The sequence below is a fragment of the Anopheles marshallii genome, chromosome 2 (assembly GCF_943734725.1).
Source record: "Anopheles marshallii chromosome 2, idAnoMarsDA_429_01, whole genome shotgun sequence".
Lineage (NCBI taxonomy): Eukaryota > Metazoa > Arthropoda > Insecta > Diptera > Culicidae > Anopheles > Anopheles marshallii.
Window position 1 is genome coordinate 43,877,699 of NC_071326.1, and position 13,902 is coordinate 43,891,600.

Below are 13,902 nucleotides of genomic sequence, written 5' to 3' on the forward strand. Positions count from 1 at the left end.
ATGTGCATATAGCTCCCGAGGTCAATGGATCACCGGCGATAGTGTGATATTTGTCACACTGTCTCGTTGCCGCTGTACTTCACGGCCTTCGACAGACACGTCCCGTTCTGCGCAGAATTGTTGTACTAGCCTACCATCACTGCTTTGAGTAGAAAAAGAGAGAGAGAGAGAGAGAGAGAGAGGGTTTAGAACTATTGGAATGAGAATTCTCCAATCAATTCAGAAGCACTCGTCTCTCTCATTCTTACATTAAAAAACACACACACACACAGTGTGGAAAATCTTGCCAGGACATCGTGGAAAATCTTGTCAGCACATCGTGGAAAGGTGTACACATCCGGTTTTAGAACCGAGCCAGGGCGCTAACGTCGTCGCGTGTTCTGAGACAGAAGGCTGACAGGAATTCCGGGACACAGTAGCGCCAGACGCCAGCCAGACTGCACTTGCGCTTTTCAGCACACAAAACCACCCCATCCAATGGGTATGTATGGTTGTTCTATGTTCTCCCCGACTGATATAGGATTGGCGTCATTCTTTTTTATTTTCTGTGGCGCTGCATTCTGCCAGTGTGTGGAATCGTTCTCTGCTCACCAGTGTGCATCTGCACTTGGAGTTGTTTGGACGCTTTTTCCCTGCGATTCCATCGCGGGTGCTCGAGAACCGTTTTGCAAAATAAGAAAAAAACACAGATACAGATAGTGTATGTTAATGAGTCGCGAACTGATTCCTATCTGGATTATGTTTTATTTATCTTATCGCTTTAATCTTGCAACTTCAAGTAGAACATTGATATCTCTTTTTTCTTTCTTTTGCACAGGTTATCGTTGCGCTTGATGTTGGTCAAATGAAAATTTGAAGTGGAATAGAATTGATGAAGAAAATCGAAGAAACACTACTAGCTGAATAAAAGACAGATAAAATGACTTCGAGGTAAGTTTTCTTTTTATTTTCTCGAAAATAGATAAAACAAAAGCAAACATCCAAGCAATAACTGTTCTGTTGTTTTCCCCCCTCCCTCTTTACCACAGATTGGATCGGTTGTTTATTTTGCTCGAGTCTGGTTCGGCAGCGGTAACGCGCAAGGCTGCGGCGAAACAGATCGGTGAAGTACAGAAGCTACATCCGCACGAGCTACACAATCTGCTTAACCGTCTGCTGGCCTACCTGCACAGCAATAGCTGGGATACACGTATCGCTGCATCGCAAGCCGTCCAAGCGATCCTTGCGAACGTGCCGCAATGGGAACCGAAAGGATTGCCGAGTCTGAAGCAAGAAACAAAGGAGGAAACACCGTCCGAACAGCTCGATGATGACGAGGAAGATAAGTCGTGCGATTCATCCAGTACCCATGGCAGTAGTAACCGGAATGGCCACAACAACCATCGACTTTCGTTCGATAATTTCGATCTGAATGCGGTGCTATTTAAGGGCGCACGGTTGATGGGGTCGGAAGGGACTGAGTTCGACCCGCTGGACGAAAACGAGATGGTGGATTTGCGGGAAAAGCTTGCCCGGCAGCGGGCATTGCTGAATGAAAAGCTTGGCCTAAGCAGTGGGCTCAACATCGAGGAGCTGGTAACGCTCGATGATGTGCGGAACAATGGAAGCGGAATGTCGGGCAATCGGGATCATCAAACGGGTGCGAGCGGAGAACGTTTGGTACCGGTACAGGAGATACTCCGATTGAACCGCGCCGATTCGGTGGAAGGGCTAAGCTGCCGGGAGAAAAACCGTGCCCGGCGGAAGGCACGTCAGCAGCAGCAAGCGTTCCCAACCCCGATCGGTACGGTCGGTGGTGGAGGAGGAGGAACGGGTGGAAGTGTCGTCGTTGCTGCTCCGATTGCTGGAAATGGGTCGAACGGTTTGGGAATCAATATGACATCAGCAGTCACAGGACAGCTAGACTCAAATACTGGTGAGCCTGAGCGAAAGCGCATTAAAACGGAAAAAGGTGACATCATTAACACAACATCTGCTGGCCCTGGAGGTGTTAGTGGGGTCGGATCGGGTATGACTGGTACCTGGACGGGAGAGGCAGTTCCCGACCTGACCGGAGCATGGGTCGATGCCACCGATTGGCCGCTGGATTCGTTTTGCTCCAAACTTTTTCTTGATTTATTTAGCCCACGATGGGAAACTCGTCACGGATCGGCAACGGCTTTGCGTGAGCTGCTTAAATCGCACGCGGACGGTGGTGGTAGAAGTATATACATGACCAAATCGGAAATGGACAGTCAGCACCAGCTATGGCTGGAAGACGCCACCCTCCGTCTGCTGTGCGTGTTGGCATTGGATCGTTTTGGAGACTTCGTGTCGGACCAGGTGGTAGCGCCGGTCCGTGAAACATGTGCCCAGGTGCTTGGAACGGTTCTACGTCAGCTACCGCTAGCCAAAGTGCACCAAACGGTTGCCATACTGTTGACGTTCGTGAAGCAGAAAGAATGGGAAGTCCGGCACGGCGGTCTGCTAGGTATCAAGTACATGCTGGTTGTACGGGAAGATTTAATACAAACGTTCTTGCCCGTCATCATTAACGATGTACTGACGGGGCTGTTCGATGCGGTTGATGATGTGGGTGCCGTTGCAGCATCTACCCTTATCCCGATCGCTACCTGGCTACCGAAGCTACTGAGCCGGGCACAGGTATCACACATCGTGAAGCTCCTATGGGATCTGCTGCTCGATCAGGACGAGTTGGCTTCAGCCTGCAACAGCTTCATGGGACTGCTCGCATCCATTTTAAGCCTGCCATCCGCATCTAGCTGGATACAGATGGAACCAATGTCGATATTGGTACCACGGCTTTGGCCCTTCCTAAGTCACTGCAGCTCTTCCGTACGGCGTTCCACGTTACAGACGTTAAAAACACTTACATCAGTCTCTACCGGAGAGGGAACCAACGGAGGCTCTACAACACCACCTTCTTCCAATGGCAAATCGGAACCGGCGGATAGTGCTGTGCTTACCGTGCCCGATTCGGAAGAGTCGAAGTTGGGGCTAAATTTCGGTGTTAAAGATTGGCCACCGCCACTGCTGCAGGAGGCCCTTCGACACATTTTTCAGCGTGTGCTCGTTGAGCATGTGGAGGACATTCAATCACTCGCGGAAGATGTGTGGAACAATCTGGTTGTGAATGCGGAGTTGTCCGCGCTACTGCACGCGTCCTGCCCGTACGTATCCAGCTGGCTGTGTCTCGCAATGCAACCGGTACGGTTAGCGTTCGACCCGGGATCGCTGATCTACGCTAAACCAAGCCACCACCAGAGCGGTAGCAATCGTGAACGAAGACCCCGTCAATTCGACTCCTTTGACACGGGTGGAGCAGCCGGAGGAGGTGGCGGCCATTTATCCTCGTCTTCGTCGTCCGGCTCACTGCATCAGAAACTTTTCCTCGGTGGTGCCGAAACCGTGCCGCTCGATGTACGGGAAAAGAATGTGGTTCGGGCACGGTGCAAAGCCGCCCGGATGATTGGTGTGCTGTCTCGGTACCTTGTGCTGCCGGCGCCTGGCGTCACCTACACACCCGAGATGGAAAGTCCCATCGATTGCTATACCAAAGTGCTGATCGGATACCTTCAATCCCGATCGGCCCTTCAGCGTCTGATCAGCAGCCTCGTCATTGCATATTGGTGTTCGTTTGACACAACCATTCAGCCGGGGCCGCCGGTGCTGCAGGAACGATTGCGCGCCTGCTTAAACGAGTACGTGTACTACGACGAGGTGGGCATCTTGTTCACGCGCCTGTTGCAAGAATGCCGTGACTATATGGCCACGCTAAAACAGCACAAGGTACAGCTGGCCGAGTACGAACAGCTGAAGGTGCTGACGCTTGATCAAATCTACCAAATAGCGACCGCCATCGGATGGTCGGCTGACGAGATGCGCACCAAATACTGCCTCAAGCCAAAGGTGGCCGAACTGTTGGAGGATCGGCGCCGCAGTTTACTTGGTTCGCATTCCGCCACCGCACTAGAGCAGACTACACTGCACATCAGCACCCAGTCGTCGGTGTCCGGGGCCGTCGTCAGTTTGCGCTGTCTTCCGGACCGGCTGAACCCCGTCGTCAAACCGCTGATGGAATCGATCAAGCGCGAAGAATGTGAACTGCTGCAACGGCTTTCGGCAAAATATTTAAGCGACTTGCTCGACCAGGTCATCACACGAACGCCATGCCCGAACAGTAAGATTGTCACGAACCTTTGCACGCTGCTCAAGAGCGATACCGAGTTTACGCCTCGTGTGCTGTGTCCGGACCAGGAACTGCAGCACTTCGACCCAGCAAACACGGAGGATTCTAATCCCTACCATGGCATTCTGACGCTCGCCAAGCAGAATCAGCGCTGCAAAGAAAATACCGGCACATCCGGTGGGTCCAGTGGAGGGTCGTCCCGTGGACCGGGCAGACCTGCGGCTGCTAGCACTGTGGCAGCAGCGCTTGACCTATCGTCGTCTGCTAGTTCGTCGAACAGCACCAATGCAGCACTGGATGAGCTTTTAGGTCCGTCCGAGAGTGAAGAAACGCAGCGAAAACACGCACGGACCCAGCGACTCGGTGCAACGGCAGCCATTACGACGATATGTGCCCAGTTTGGGTCACAGTTGCCCCAGAAGTTGCCCATTGTGTGGGAGCTATTGCTGGATAAAATTCAATCCCGCGTCGATGACACATACATCGATCGGTTGGCGCTCGACGTCATTGCACAGGATGATACGAACGATTTTATGACGTCCCTGCAGCTGCTGGAAGTGTCCGCTCCCTATTTGAACGCATCCCTTCACAAGGAGCTTTTTGAGCTGCTGCCAAAGCTATGCCTTCTGCTACGCCATCCGCTGAAAGGTATCCGGCACATGGTTGGACGGTGTTTGGCTACGCTGGCAGCAATTGACGCGGCAACTGTGATGACGCTGGTCATTAACGACGTTGTACCATTGCTGTCCTGCATCGAAAGTGTCATTAAGAGGCAAGGCGCTGCGGAAGCCATTACATGCATAGTTAACCGACTGCAGTTCGAGATTGTACCGTATGTGGTGCTGCTAGTGGTGCCACTGCTCGGCCGCATGAGTGATCCGGACCAATCGGTAAGGCTTGTTTCGACGCATTGCTTCGCCACGCTCATCCAGCTGATGCCGCTAGATGGACTGGCGTCGGACGGTGGTGGCACGCGTAACCTTTCCGAGGATCTTCGCCAACGCAAAATGAAAGATCGACGGTTTCTGGAGTATCTGTTCTCTCCCAAAACCATCCCAGACTTCGAGATACCGGTGAAGATCAATGCGGAACTGCGCAGCTATCAGCAATCTGGCGTGAACTGGCTGTGGTTCCTGAACCGCTATAAACTGCACGGCATCCTGTGCGATGACATGGGTCTCGGGAAAACATTGCAAGCGATCTGCATTCTCGCGGCGGATCACCATCAGCGCAGCCAGGAGGCGCATTGTGCACAGCTGCCGAGCATCGTCATATGTCCACCGACGCTGACCGGGCATTGGGTGTACGAGGTGGAAAAGTTCCTGCCCAGTCGGTTCCTGCGGCCGCTCCATTACGTTGGTTTGCCGGGCAATCGGGAGCAGCTGCGGCAGAAGCTTGGTACCTACAACCTAATCGTGGCCTCGTACGATATCGTGCGGAAGGATATAGAGTTTTTCAGCTCGGTACACTGGAACTATTGCATACTGGACGAGGGACACATCATCAAAAATGGGCGCACGAAAAGCTCGAAAGCGATTAAGCAGCTGGTGGCAAACCATCGGTTGATACTATCCGGTACGCCCATACAAAACAACGTGCTGGAACTGTGGTCCCTGTTCGATTTCTTAATGCCGGGCTTTCTCGGCACAGAGAAACAATTTAGCACAAGGTTTAGTCGGCCCATATTGGCCAGTCGGGATCCGAAGAGTTCACCAAAGGAGCAGGAAGCGGGTGCGCTCGCAATGGAAGCACTGCATCGGCAAGTGCTGCCATTCCTGCTGCGACGTGTCAAGGAGGATGTGTTGACTGATCTACCGCCAAAGATAACGCAAGATTTGCTGTGTGAGTTAAGCCCGTTGCAGGAGCGGCTGTACGAAGACTTTAGCCGAATGCATCTGCATTCGTCCGATATTCGTGAATGTTTAGAGAACATCGACGGGCAGATGGCGGGACCGGCCAACAAGAAGACACACGTTTTCCAGGCACTAAGGTGCGTGTGTTGTTTGTGCGCCCGACAAAGGCTTTGGAAAGTATTGTGTGATTGTTAATCGAGTTTCACCCATTTCAGATACCTGCAAAATGTGTGCAATCATCCAAAGCTGGTACTTTCTCCATCCCATCCGGAATATCAGATGATTGTGGGCGAGTTCACGCGCAACGGCTCGTCTATGGACGATATTGACCATTCGGCGAAGCTTCCCGTCTTAAAGTGAGTCGGGGGGGGCAAAGGAGTAGTGGATGGATTTACTTATGATGGTGCTTTCGTTTTAGACAATTGTTGCTCGACTGTGGCATCGGTACGAATGAGGATGTGTCGGTGAATCAACACCGTGCGCTAATATTTTGCCAGCTAAAGGCGATGCTTGACATCGTCGAAAATGATCTCCTGAAGAAGCACCTTCCGGCCGTGTCGTATTTGCGGCTGGATGGCAGTGTACCGCCTAGCACGAGACATCACATCGTAACTAAGTTCAACGGTGATCCCAGTATCGATGTATTGCTCTTAACAACACAGGTAAATGCAGGATCATGTGGTGTGAATTATGCTCCCCATGAATCAACTCTCTATTTTTTGTTGCATAGGTTGGTGGTCTCGGTTTAAATCTCACCGGTGCCGATACCGTCATCTTCGTCGAGCACGACTGGAATCCGATGAAGGACCTGCAAGCGATGGACCGTGCGCACCGAATCGGTCAGAAAAAGGTCGTCAACGTGTACCGGCTGATAACGCGCAAATCGCTCGAGGAGAAAATTATGGGCCTGCAAAAGTTTAAGCTACTCACGGCCAACACGGTCGTCAGTGACGAAAACGCCTCGATGGATACGATGGGTACGGAGCAGCTGCTCGATCTGTTCACACTTGCGGATGACAGTGGCAAGCAGCGCGGTGCGGTTACTGCTGCACCATCCGGTTCAGACAGACGTTTACGTTCTTCAGCGGCAAACAATAGCGGAACGACTGCTGCACCCGTCGCCGAACTGGAAGCGAACGGTAATAGTGGGACAGCTATTAAGACGGTTCTGGAAAGCTTACCGGAGCTGTGGGACGATAGCCAGTACCACGAGGAGTACGATCTGTCGCAGTTCCTGGAAGGGTTGAAAAAAAATCGTCAGCAGTAGCTGAGATAAACCACCGCCTAGCACGGGACAGTCATTCTCAACAAACCAACTGCTACCAACGGGAAATGGCGCATATGATGTGTGTGTGTGTATCTGGTCATAGCAAGGAAACGGGGGAATATAGTATCAAACATGGTAAGATGATAGAGTGAAAAATGCCTAGAGTTAGGGAGAAACGCAGGAGTACTTCTTATCACATCTCATGCAATGTGCGTTTGTGTTAGCTAAGTTATACTACTATTATTTTCCGCTATCGCTACAGCTATCTTCTTAACAAATTATTTCTTTCGTTTTGAATTTCCATCCCAAACAAAAAAAAACAGAGCAGATCGTTTGTAGAGTTGGGGAGTGGTGGAAGAAACGTAAACTTATATTTTACTATCTATCTCTAGAACTTTAAATGTATACAACACACTAGTTGCCACTGCATGTCGTACATTTGTAAGTTTCCCCGCGCAATGGGAAGAACTGGAAATTATGTATTTAAACACCTAGAATAAAGAGTGAGTTTCGTGAGTACATTGGGATGGATATTTCATCGTGCGGTTTATGCGGCCAGAGTTCAATATCACAGCGACATAAACTAGAAGGAACTCGAAACTAATTTAACAACTGAAATTAATTCATTTAAACTAAATTAAATGTACTTCTTTTTAATAACTTTATTTGCAGGACTTGTTAGTGGATAATAGTGGATAATGAATAGGTTTAAAAAACACGAACATTATTTCATACAGCTTTCGTGCAGTAAGTGAAGCTGGGAATAACATCCTTCGGGGCGGCTATCCGTATATCGGAACAGGTTTTGAATGTTTCCTGAGGTCCACAACCGAGCCTGCCACTGCCGTCTTCACAGTATCCCCAGTTGTTTCCTGCCGGAAACACAAATACACACACAATTATCTCTCCGTAATTATTCACCGAGAATTTCCATTTGGAAACTTACCTGCAACGTATGTCCAGCGAAAAATGCAATGACTACAAGTGACCGAATCAGGCAGCTTCAAACTGACACTATACTCTCCTGGTTCCGTTGAAGGTAGCAACCAGTTCCGGCTTCCATCGACTAAGTATAATGGGAACTGGTTGAAGCAAGACTCATCCTCCGAACCACCATCGAGTTTGCACAGATCGAAGTAAAAGTGTCCGCGATGGTTTGCCGTGATACGGACTCTCGCTTCAATGACGCTACCCTGCACATACTGCTTCACAATATCTCCCTGACCGTACTGGCCTCCGAGCTCGTGCCGACGGGGCTGAGCATCGCCATAGTTATCCCCGCACACACCACACTTTCCGTTGTACGTACCCCACTGCACCGGGAATCCACCGCAAAACTGCTCGTTGTCCGTGTAGTTGGGTAGTGCGACCGAATTGCAACGCCATCGTGATCCTCGTGCGATCGGATCCAACACCATTCCGTGCCCACTAACGGTGGCAATACACGCACAGCCAAGCCATATTATAGCAGCCCAAGCCGCTGGATGGTGGCGATCTGCCATGATTTCGATTCCGCCTCGCGCAAGTGCGTAATGTAGCGATTAATTCGAGTCAATGAGACGACTTTTCACAATGGAACGCGTTTTTAAGGCACACTATTGTAGCTTATCTTTGAAAACTGCAGTTAGTGCGAGCAAAAGTTTGCAAAACGCTCTCCCTCCCTTCCCGCTACTATCTCTCTTTAGTCTTTAGATAACGATCGATTTTATGGGTAGCAAAACAACACTTAAGAAATGGTGTCCTCCGCACTCTAACCGCTCGCCCCACGTTGGTGGTGTACCGGAAATCCTCCCAAACGATAGCGACCGGTATATGGTGCGTACAATATTCCTTTTTTCGTGTTGACATACGTTAGATGATAACCGAATTTACTTTGCTAGATTAAGATGCAAAGGAACCATGTGGAGCTGAGTGATGCTAACGCCACGAACGGTACGATGTTAATAAGCCGAAATGTGGGTTTATTACCATCTGCATTTACGTAGTGGAAATAAAAACCGTTTGCTTATCAGTGTTCCGAAATGCCGAATGTATTCTAGGGAAGGACCAATTTAGCAACAATGAAATCCAAAAAGAGTGGATGACTTTCAATCTTGGTGTGAAGTTCAGTTTTATTTTTAAACAAAACCATTTTTTTTTTTCTTCATTCGAGATAACGTGAATCATGATGCGTCCACTTGAATGGTAAGGTGGAAAACAATGGAATTCATCACTATTTTAGGACCGTGTTCAATGTGAGAACACGTGAGAAATAGACGACAGGCTCAAATGTCCACCCAAAGTGACCAATCAGCTGGATTGGTTTATAGACTTTTGAGGTTCAATCTGGTGGTCTGAATGTCCCGCGGTACGGTTACATCCGAATCAGGGTACTGGTGTCGAGAGCACACGACATACTCGCTGAAGCACCGTATTCCGGAAGGATTCGTATTATCATGATTCCCCACATTGCGATAGTACTTTCCATTCGTCGTTTGGAAATGGCGCCCTCCTTCGAAGTGTAGTAGATAGTAGTGGAACGTAGTATCAATGGAGACAGTGGCAAGCGTTTGGATGTGATCTCCATAATTTTACAACGTTTGTGTTGTGTTTCATTTATTTTTTTAAAACAACATTCATTTTTAGGAAAAATATGTTTACGTTGTACCCTATGTATACTCACCTTGTTCGGGTTTGTTTACGAAAGAGGTGGATTCTGTGACAAAAATAAGGACGCTGAGAACTATCGTACCAACCAGCAGAGACATTGTAGCTACATTTGCAATTGGGTTCGATATGTTTGAGCGTTATCTTTCTGCACTTCAATACCCTCGTGTAGGGCAGCTAAACATCGATGGCAAGTATTCTGTTCGATTGTGTTTGCCTGTGAACGTTTTCATTCACTTCTGCCTCTCTCTGCTCTGTAAAGATCCGAAGGATTTTCGAAGTTTCGTACTGTGGCTGGAGGATCAGAAGATTCGCTTTCTGCCCATTGACGGTCGGGAACCGTTGAGGAAAATCAACTCGCCCGACGAATGGAACCGGGCGTACGAACAGTACAAGAAAGACATACGACTGCCACACCATCTGAAAACGAAGCAGGAGGAAATAACGTGGTTACTGCTGTATGCGATCCGGCTCGAGTACACTGATAATGCGGACCAGTACCGTTCCACGACGGGGGCTAAGAAAATGGACGAACAAGCGAAGAGATCAAGCGTCCCGGAAGTGCTATCCACTAACCCGTTCGATAGCCTAGACTTTACCAGCGCTGACTTTGAGGATGGATCGTGGAAGCTGGCCGAACGGTTGGGAATCGCTTACCATCCGGATCACCTGCTGTCTCTGCAAGCGGCCGCAAAACTTATCGGCAGTGCGTACAACAAAGAAGCCCTCAAGGAACGTGTCATCACCGGGCAACCGTACCCGATCGAGCAGGGCAGCGGAATGGGACTCGAAACGGACCAGGAGTTGGAACAGTGCGCAAGGATATTGCGCCTGCTGCAAATCCAGAACATCCGTAAACTACAAACGACCATTAACGAAACGATTGTGTCGGTGCAGAATGTAACGGCGGATCCACGAACGGACACCAGCTTGGGGAAGGTGGGAATGAAGTAAGTGTAGCTGAATTTTTTAAACCAATGTAATATGGGAGAGATTTTTTTATTTTACAACAGTAAATCGAACTACTTGTGCGATCTGTCGCCAAAAGGGTAAACGTCTAGCAAGCGTGCAATGCCTATACTTCCAGCGGCTGGAAAGAAAAAAGAACATTCATTATAACGAAAAACAAAAACGCAATCATACGTACCGGTCGCGATTCCAAACATGCTGTACCGGCCTAGCTTGTTCGGTCGTTTCTGTCCTTGCAGCGCTATATACACTCCCATACCGATCACTCCGAACCCGCTGACCAGTCGGCAGGGCATACAGTCCTTGTGCCGATTGGAAATCACGGAATCAGTCATTTCCGTCCCCTTTTTATGGTCAAATCCGGCTGGATTTTCTATCTTTCTTTGATGTTTAGATTTGATTTGTATCCAAACAAAAGTATGATCTGTCATCATTCCGACCTCCTCACCTCTTTAAAATTTCGTTTTATATTTGAAGAGTCCTAGTCCAAAAACTACCCATTTTCGTGAAATCCTTATTCCGAGGAAGTCCTTTGCCTTGGCTTGTGTGTTCGGTAGCAGAAGAAAGATAGGATTTTCGGATGCAGAATGATTTTTTGCAATGTATACACCTTGGGCCGCCTGTTGGACCATTCGACTAGGCGGTGTAAACACAAGCTTGCTCATCCCACGGCCTGTTTGACTTTCCGCAGACAATACAAAACAAGTCGCAAAGTGCAGATAGACACGCGAAAATTCTCCCCAGCGGTGTTTTATTTGTTTCGCAATTTTTCGTGGCGAGAATGTTTGAACGATATCTGTCCGCGCTGCAATACACTGGCAACCAGCCAGTTAATGTTGATGGTACGCGCATAAGCCAACCAAATTCGCAACGTAAAGTGTGCGGAAACAGATCTGCACAAACCGGCGACTATTAACCCCCGCCCCAACCTAAAACGCCCTGTTTTTTTTTTGTTTTTGCAGATCTGAAGGAATTCCGCACGCTGGTCTCATGGTTGGAGGATCAGAAAATACGCCATTACACGATCGAAAGTCGCGAAAACCTGAAGCAGATCGGTTCGGTCGATATTTGGGAGCCGGCGTACGAAAAGTACAAGACGGACGTTGGGCTCCCGTACGAGCTGGTAACGCGGCAAGAGCAACTAACCTGGCTGCTTTTGCATGCCGTCCGGTTGGAGTATTCGGACAACGTGGATACCTACCGGCCGTTGAGCGGTGCCCGGAAGGCAGAAGAGCAGAAAAAATCAAACGCACCGGAAGTGAAATCGGCCAACCCGTTCGATAGTCTCGATTTCACCAACGCTCAGTTCGAGGAGGGCGCACGCAAACTGGCCGATCGACTGGGTATTGCCTATCACCCGGATCATCTCGTGTCGTTGCGTGCCGCTGGACGCGTCATTCACGATTGTCTAAACAAGGAAACGCTGAAGGAACCGCTGATCTCCGGACAACCCTTTGCATTTGGGACCGACAATAGTACCACCGCAGGAAACCAGGGCGTGGAACGGGATATTGAAAAGGCGGCCCACATATTGCGATTGCTGCAGATACAGAACATGCGCTCGATGCAGACTACGATAAACGAAACGATCGTCACAGTGCAGAACGTTACCGCCGATCCGAAAACGGACTCGGCACTGGGGAAGGTGGGTGTGTAAGGAAGCAATACTTGTGATACGTACAACTGCGTACATACTTAAACTATGTTATAATTAATAAAAATCCGGTCAATCATTGTTTCTATTTAATGGAACGGGTTTTGTGATTGAAAACCGACAGGAATTGGAGATTTTGGTTAGTTCCTGCAATGCAATGTGCTCGGTTGCGTGAGACGCTCGCTGACGCATCAATGCATGGAGGAGGAATGTAAACAACATCAGCTACTGTCAAAATGGGCAAAGTTTAGAAATTGGCGAAAGGAAAGAAAATTACCGAAGCGATTGAAATTCCCATGAGCGACGAAGATCCGGTATGTTGCGGTTCAGGCTGTACGAGCTGTGTACTGGATGTGAAACCCACAAAGCATACGTTTCCTGCCGATGTTACGAACGTTTTCGATCGAACGTACAAACAATTCCTGTGTGAAACAATTACTCAAGCTGCGGCGAATGTATTCCGGTTCCGATTTCGTTATGATCCAAAGTTTGCTAACGACCGAGAGTGTCTGATTGTACCTCCGGGATGTCATTTAATGCTACGTACGCTTAGAACTTCATGCCACAATTGGGGCCTGGGTGCTGGAAATAATCTGTTACAAGCCTGGCGTGAAAAGAATTCCGTGCAGATCGACAAAGAATGCATCACGTTAGCATCAAAGCAACCGATACAAAAGTACGATAAAAGCGAAGATGACATATATTTCAGCCGCCCTTACACACCGATTTCATTCGACCAAGAGAAGGGCACATTCGATGTGCTGGTAAAGCTGGATCCCGGCGGTCTAATGAGCAGCTATCTCGTAACCCTCACGGTTGGATCGCGCACCGAGTGGAAGGGAGTTTATGGAGATTTTCTGTGGAAACGCAATCAATATCGTAACGTTGTGGCATTCGTGCAAGGTGTTGCCATAGCACCGATCTACAGCACGCTGAGAGCGATTCTAGACGATGACGAAGATGAGACTCGCTTGATGCTATGCGCATGCTTCCGGGACCTCCCGAATGTGCTACTTCGCGAAGAACTACACTCACTAGCCGGATTCTGGAACTTCAAATATAGCATCTTCCTTTCCAGGCGTACCTGTGCATGTCTGGCCAAGGAGCAAAACTGTGGCTGCCTAGCAATGCGATTGAGATACAATGAACCGATCTACGATCGACGATTAGAGGTGGAAGAAATCGAACGACTACTGGAGCGCCCATTTTCGGATGGGAAACAATCACTGCTCGTATTGCTGTGCGGTACGGAACCGTTTAAAGCGTTTATCAAGTCTAGTCTACAGAGGATGGAAATAGAAAATTGTTACACTTTTTAGCAGCT

The 13,902-nt window shown here is 49.1% G+C and overlaps 6 protein-coding genes across 6 annotated transcripts; 4 read left to right on the forward strand and 2 right to left on the reverse strand.

Annotated features, from left to right (window-relative positions):
- The first annotated feature begins 919 nt into the window (after positions 1-919).
- LOC128718002 (TATA-binding protein-associated factor 172) lies at positions 920-7,309 on the forward strand. Its single transcript, XM_053811677.1, has 5 exons — positions 920-930; positions 1,020-6,179; positions 6,258-6,398; positions 6,461-6,704; positions 6,773-7,309. Exons 1-5 carry the CDS (start codon positions 920-922, stop codon positions 7,307-7,309), a joined length of 6,093 nt encoding a protein of 2,030 aa, XP_053667652.1.
- A 729-nt stretch (positions 7,310-8,038) lies between these two features.
- LOC128718003 (uncharacterized) lies at positions 8,039-8,811 on the reverse strand. The gene is made up of 2 exons (XM_053811678.1): positions 8,256-8,811; positions 8,039-8,181 (listed from the first exon to the last, which is right to left on the reverse strand). Exons 1-2 carry the CDS (start codon positions 8,809-8,811, stop codon positions 8,039-8,041), a joined length of 699 nt encoding a protein of 232 aa, XP_053667653.1.
- Positions 8,812-9,958: 1,147 nt separating this feature from the next.
- On the forward strand, positions 9,959-10,909 carry LOC128708774 (RNA transcription, translation and transport factor protein-like). The gene is made up of 2 exons (XM_053803753.1): positions 9,959-10,145; positions 10,218-10,909. The coding sequence occupies exons 1-2, from the start codon at positions 10,085-10,087 to the stop codon at positions 10,907-10,909; spliced, it is 753 nt and encodes a 250-aa protein (XP_053659728.1). The 5' UTR covers positions 9,959-10,084.
- A 68-nt stretch (positions 10,910-10,977) lies between these two features.
- LOC128708765 (uncharacterized) lies at positions 10,978-11,259 on the reverse strand. The gene is made up of 2 exons (XM_053803745.1): positions 11,103-11,259; positions 10,978-11,045 (listed from the first exon to the last, which is right to left on the reverse strand). The coding sequence occupies exons 1-2, from the start codon at positions 11,257-11,259 to the stop codon at positions 10,978-10,980; spliced, it is 225 nt and encodes a 74-aa protein (XP_053659720.1).
- A 446-nt stretch (positions 11,260-11,705) lies between these two features.
- LOC128708678 (RNA transcription, translation and transport factor protein-like) lies at positions 11,706-12,587 on the forward strand. The gene is made up of 2 exons (XM_053803658.1): positions 11,706-11,766; positions 11,887-12,587. Exons 1-2 carry the CDS (start codon positions 11,706-11,708, stop codon positions 12,579-12,581), a joined length of 756 nt encoding a protein of 251 aa, XP_053659633.1. The 3' UTR covers positions 12,582-12,587.
- A 287-nt stretch (positions 12,588-12,874) lies between these two features.
- Positions 12,875-13,897, forward strand: LOC128707606 (NADH-cytochrome b5 reductase-like). The gene has a single exon (XM_053802565.1). It carries the CDS (start codon positions 12,875-12,877, stop codon positions 13,895-13,897), a length of 1,023 nt encoding a protein of 340 aa, XP_053658540.1.
- The last annotated feature ends 5 nt before the right edge of the window (positions 13,898-13,902 follow it).

Excerpts from the sequence above, each read along its gene's own strand:
- LOC128708678 (XM_053803658.1), top strand. The coding sequence starts at position 11,706 with ATGTTTGAACGATATCTGTCCGCGCTGCAATACACTGGCAACCAGCCA. Across the intron at positions 11,767-11,886 it reads CCAGCCAGTTAATGTTGATG|ATCTGAAGGAATTCCGCACG; the intron begins GTACGCGCATAA and ends TTGTTTTTGCAG.
- LOC128718002 (XM_053811677.1), top strand. Across the intron at positions 6,180-6,257 it reads CACGTTTTCCAGGCACTAAG|ATACCTGCAAAATGTGTGCA; the intron begins GTGCGTGTGTTG and ends CACCCATTTCAG. Across the intron at positions 6,705-6,772 it reads TATTGCTCTTAACAACACAG|GTTGGTGGTCTCGGTTTAAA; the intron begins GTAAATGCAGGA and ends TTTGTTGCATAG.
- LOC128707606 (XM_053802565.1), top strand. The coding sequence starts at position 12,875 with ATGAGCGACGAAGATCCGGTATGTTGCGGTTCAGGCTGTACGAGCTGT.
- LOC128708765 (XM_053803745.1), bottom strand. The coding sequence starts at position 11,259 with ATGACTGATTCCGTGATTTCCAATCGGCACAAGGACTGTATGCCCTGC. Across the intron at positions 11,046-11,102 it reads CATGTTTGGAATCGCGACCG|CCGCTGGAAGTATAGGCATT; the intron begins GTACGTATGATT and ends TTTTCTTTCCAG.
- LOC128718003 (XM_053811678.1), bottom strand. The coding sequence starts at position 8,811 with ATGGCAGATCGCCACCATCCAGCGGCTTGGGCTGCTATAATATGGCTT. Across the intron at positions 8,182-8,255 it reads TCGCTGGACATACGTTGCAG|GAAACAACTGGGGATACTGT; the intron begins GTAAGTTTCCAA and ends TGTTTCCGGCAG.
- LOC128708774 (XM_053803753.1), top strand. The coding sequence starts at position 10,085 with ATGTTTGAGCGTTATCTTTCTGCACTTCAATACCCTCGTGTAGGGCAG. Across the intron at positions 10,146-10,217 it reads AGGGCAGCTAAACATCGATG|ATCCGAAGGATTTTCGAAGT; the intron begins GCAAGTATTCTG and ends TGCTCTGTAAAG.